General features: G+C 42.8%; 1 protein-coding gene across 5 annotated transcripts in view; it reads right to left on the reverse strand.

Annotated features, from left to right (window-relative positions):
- Positions 1–4,461, reverse strand: part of ldb1a (LIM domain binding 1a) — a 20,349-nt gene that overhangs the window by 14,483 nt on the left and 1,405 nt on the right. For 2 of the 5 annotated variants that reach the window (XM_032541201.1, XM_032541199.1), the window contains exon 1: positions 2,589–2,794. In XM_032541201.1, the coding sequence (XP_032397092.1) occupies positions 2,589–2,616 (28 nt within the window). In that variant the 5' untranslated portion in view covers positions 2,617–2,794. Of the gene's footprint in view, positions 1–2,588; positions 2,795–4,461 lie in introns of those variants that run through there. The other 3 variants (XM_032541203.1, XM_032541204.1, XM_032541198.1) reach the window with 3 other exon arrangements.

A 4,461-nucleotide genomic window follows, 5' to 3' on the forward strand; every position in this document is an offset into this window, starting at 1 on the left:
CGTCTCCCCTCTGCACTCCCCCCCACCCCCCCCATCTCTCTGACTCCCCAGCATCTCTGTCTCCCACGCATTCCTTCTTTCTCTCTGCCTCTGCACACACAGCCATTTTGATGAAGCAAACAAGATCTGAGAGACCCACTAGGGTAGCAAGAGGAGGGGACGAGGAGAAGAGAAGAAGTGAAGAATTGAGGAAGGGAAAAAAGAGGCATAGGCTTTCAGTGCAGTGAGATAAAGCTGAGGCAGTCTTGTTGTTGTGTAACGGTAATCAAAAAAGCCCTGGCTGTTTGGCTGCCATCTTGGCTCTGCTTTAAGTCACTTTCCCCCAATCACGAGCCATGTGACTTTCTGCATGAGGTAACACCACTGTTACTGCAAAAAGGCAGTGAAGGAGGGATGAGGGAGTGACAGAGAGGGAGAGAGAGGGAGGGAAGGGGGGGAAGTGAGATGAGGAAGGCAGAATGGGATGGGGGGGTGGTTAGAGTGAGACGGGTGAGAGATGGAGAGAGTGTTGAGCAAAGGGGAGCGCATGCTTGAGTGCATGTGAGAATGGAGGGGAGAGAGGGGGGTATCTTCAGCTCACAGGCAATCTATTTTTACCATTTAGTCTGAACAAAGGATGTGATTGGCTCCACTGTGTTAGGACGGATCTCCTTCATGCCGGGAACAAAGCCTTAAAAAGGCTGATTCACAGCAAAGTCACAACAACAGCAGGATGTCACAGGGTTGTCAATGAACTAGACAGACAGGAGGAGTCTGTTTTGTATTATGGCTCACATTCTGCCACATGCAAATACGCTCAGTTCAGATACCTTTATTTTATAATGCTTTGACCCAATAACAAAATGAAGACAAATGGGACTAGATGAAAATAGACAGTGGTGTAGAATAAGAGAGGATTTGTTTTTCCAATGCAGATTCACACACAAAGGATGGGGAGGATTTTTCATCCACCATTGTACAAGAATGTAAACAAACCAGCATTCAAATATAATGATTTACAGTGCTCGCACAGCGAGGAAGAGAAAAATTGCCAACAACCAGCCTAAACTTGTTTGAGCAGGCTCCTTGTGAAGATGTGTGTGTGTGAGTGTATGTGCATGTTGTACATGTGCACGTATTTCCTGCATGTGTAAACCTGCGAGTGTTTGAATGTTGGTGCACACAACATGCACATGCCAGATCTCTCTGGTTCGGCCTCCTTCTCCGTACATACATAAAAAAACATGTGGATGTCGTTAAAGTTTCTGCTGCAGAGTTAAGTCTATCATCAGAGTGAGCGAAGGAGGCAGATATTCTGGAAAACTACAGGAGAGAGTGAGTAAGCGAGATAGTAGAAAAAATATCTGAGGAAAAATGTCAAGCAAAGGCCTTTCTAATATTATTCCATCTAATAGGCAACTACCAATGTATCAGAGCAGCCCCATTACAATGATATTGACACCCTAATTCAATCTCCCCTCAGTGAGATCCCCCTGAGCAGATGCTACGATTTAATAAAATCTGTTACTTGCTCCCTTGTGCTGCACAGACTCCGTCCCATGGCACTGTGATTCTTTCACTGTGCACAAGGCAACTGTCTCTGTAGCCCGCCTGCTCTCACTGTGGTACCGTTAAAGAGGAATTGTTCCAAAGTCACACAGAATCAAACAGTGTGCGGGAGAGAACAGATTATAAGATCGTCTTGATAAAAGTTGCTACAAGATTTTGCTTGCCAAAGACTGACGTGTGCAGACAAACTAGGACAGTACTAGATTTCCTTCCTCTTGCTCTGACACAGTAGCACAAGATCAGAGTGTGGATACCGAGTACCAATAAGACACCATAACATAATCTATTATGTAACTTTAAGTTAAAGCTCATAAATGTTAGTTTCAAGAAAAGCTAAGCCAAGTGTAACAACTTCATTAAAAAAAGTAAAATATGCAGGAATGCAAAGTCACAATCACAAAGAGCTGCCTAATATCCAAACAGCAGCTTTACTCCAAGCAAATTTAACTCTTTGTTAAATCTTCTTAAGTACCATCCTCAAGATAGACCAGCTTTAAACCATTTTGGCGTGAGTGAAGTACTTTTGACTCAATAATTGCATGTGCCCTATGGAATAAATATGAAAAACAGTTCTTATGACAGTAAGCAGTGATTTCCAACAACTCTATAAGAGCACATATGATGACCTGTAGTGGCTAGATGAAGTGGAGAGAAGGAGTGAAAAGAGCCAACAAGTAAGGTATTATTGATATCTCAGTGTCTCTGTACGTGGCAAAACTCAAAGAGCCATTGATCTGCTTCACAGCAAGCTAGCGTGACTGAGAGGGTCTGCTGAACAACTCAATCCCAAAGCGTAGTAGCCTCAGTCTATAACCTTGTTTTAGGACATGTGCTGAGAGTGTAGCATGGCTTCACCAACACACACGCACTGCACGCACAAACTCACAAACTCATACACACACACACACACACACAGCTTGACGCTGGCCCTAGGCGGCTTTGCAGCACTTTTACATAAGTCATCTTTCTGACAGCACCACTGAGCACAGAGACGGAGGAGTAAAACGGGAGAAAGAGAGAGAAAAAGAGTGGGCACTCACCGGGACAAGCACAACCTCCAACAGACATCTTCTCACATGTTGGGCTCTGCTCTGAACGAAACAGCTGCACTCAGTCCACACGCTGCTCGCATGGGCTAACTCTGAGGAAAAACAACACAGACAGAGGACTGGAGAGATTAGAGGGAGTGGTACAAAGCAGGGCATGTACACACCACAACTACACTCCTCTCTCTCTCTCTCTGTCAGAGGCAGGAAGTTGGCAGTCGTGCTCTAGCTGCATCATTAATAGGCATATTGCAACACAAGTAGGAAGGAAAATGAGAGAGTAGTGAAATAGAAAGAAAGAACCTTTACATAATGTGGGACTGGAGTAAGGAACATGGAATGGAGCGAGGGACTGTGTGTTTGGGTATTTGTTTGTGAAAGGGAGCATGCAAGAGGGAGGCAATTACAGCAAAGGAGAGGAAAGAGAAAAAAATGAGTGTAGCAGTGATGCATCGTCCATAAACATACTCAGTAGGAGCCCAGAGGCAAAGGGTCATTACTGCCAAACAAACACATATAGCACACACAAACACTCACACACACAGCCTGCCTTCAGTATGACAGATTTCCATATCTCTTTCTGTCTCCCTCTCTTGCTTCTTCCGTCTGTTTTTCTGTTGCCCAGAGAAGACTGGTGTTAATCACTACAGACAGTATCGATTAAAAATGCAAAGCCCACCTGGAGCGCAGGGACACTGGAGACCCATGGGAGGCAGTAAGAGCGCACATTACAGATGTGCACACGCTCACATCCAACAGGAGCTGCAGGTAAACGGTCTGACTTGACTGCAGACTGTTTGCCCAGCAGCTGCCTCTTTTCTAGCTCTTTTCTATCCTTTTAATCTTTCTTCGCTCTGTCTATTTAATCTCCTCACATTGTTGATATTACTTTGACCTTTCTGCAGCTTGATGTGATTTTGTTTCAGTTCCTTTCCTTCCTCCACGTCTCTGGTTTACCTTCCCGTTCATCCCATAACTTCTCTTGGCTCAAGCGTACCTGTTCTCCGAGCCAATAATCTCATAATCTCACACTCCACTACACAAACACACACACACATATAACTGACTCCCATGAGCTGGATGTCTTTGTCTTTGTGGATTGCTTGTGCACCTGATCCTGTCAGGTGGACTACAGACTGAGCCATATCATGGAGTCTTTGTGACTTAAGTAATTCAAGAAAAAAATAGAAAATGTTTAAAGAAATACAGCTTCAGTCTTAGCTGACTGCAAAGAAATACACCAGGACTGATGACATAGACTACACTAAAAGGTGATTACCAAAAAAAGGCTAATTGTACCCCCAGTGGGTACTTCTGCAGTTGCCATGCAGTACTTGTAAAGACTATAAAGCTCTACTTATTTGAAAAAATAGAAATTATGATTTCTTGAAAAATACTGAGTCAGTTGTAACACTTGAATATTACATGTTGCAACTGAGAGTGCATGGAACTAGTTAGCAAGCAAGAAAGCAGAGAATAAAAGTAATGGATAGTTTAAATAGTTGCTTAAAAGTGATAGATGACCCATGAATGGTTCAAATGAATGGCTAAATTTGACGGGAAAATTGTAAAATCTAAAGTAATGCATAAACAGTTCAAGTAGTTAGGTAATATGACAGATTAGCCGTTGAAATACTTAGTTAAATGTAATTGATAAATGGTTGAAATGTATAAAAGTAACAGATAAACTGAGTAAAATGATGTCCCACTTCTGCTGAGGTCATACAAATGCAAACTTGACAAGTGTTGTATAAAAAGGTTTTTGTAATAATATTCATTTTTATACAATAATGGTGTTAAATACCATCCAATTTAAAATAATGATTGTGGGGGTACATCAAACCACTGGTCTAGTATAGGCCTATCC

This window comes from Etheostoma spectabile, chromosome 17 (assembly GCF_008692095.1).
Source record: "Etheostoma spectabile isolate EspeVRDwgs_2016 chromosome 17, UIUC_Espe_1.0, whole genome shotgun sequence".
In the NCBI taxonomy this organism is placed as follows: Eukaryota; Metazoa; Chordata; class Actinopteri; order Perciformes; family Percidae; genus Etheostoma; species Etheostoma spectabile.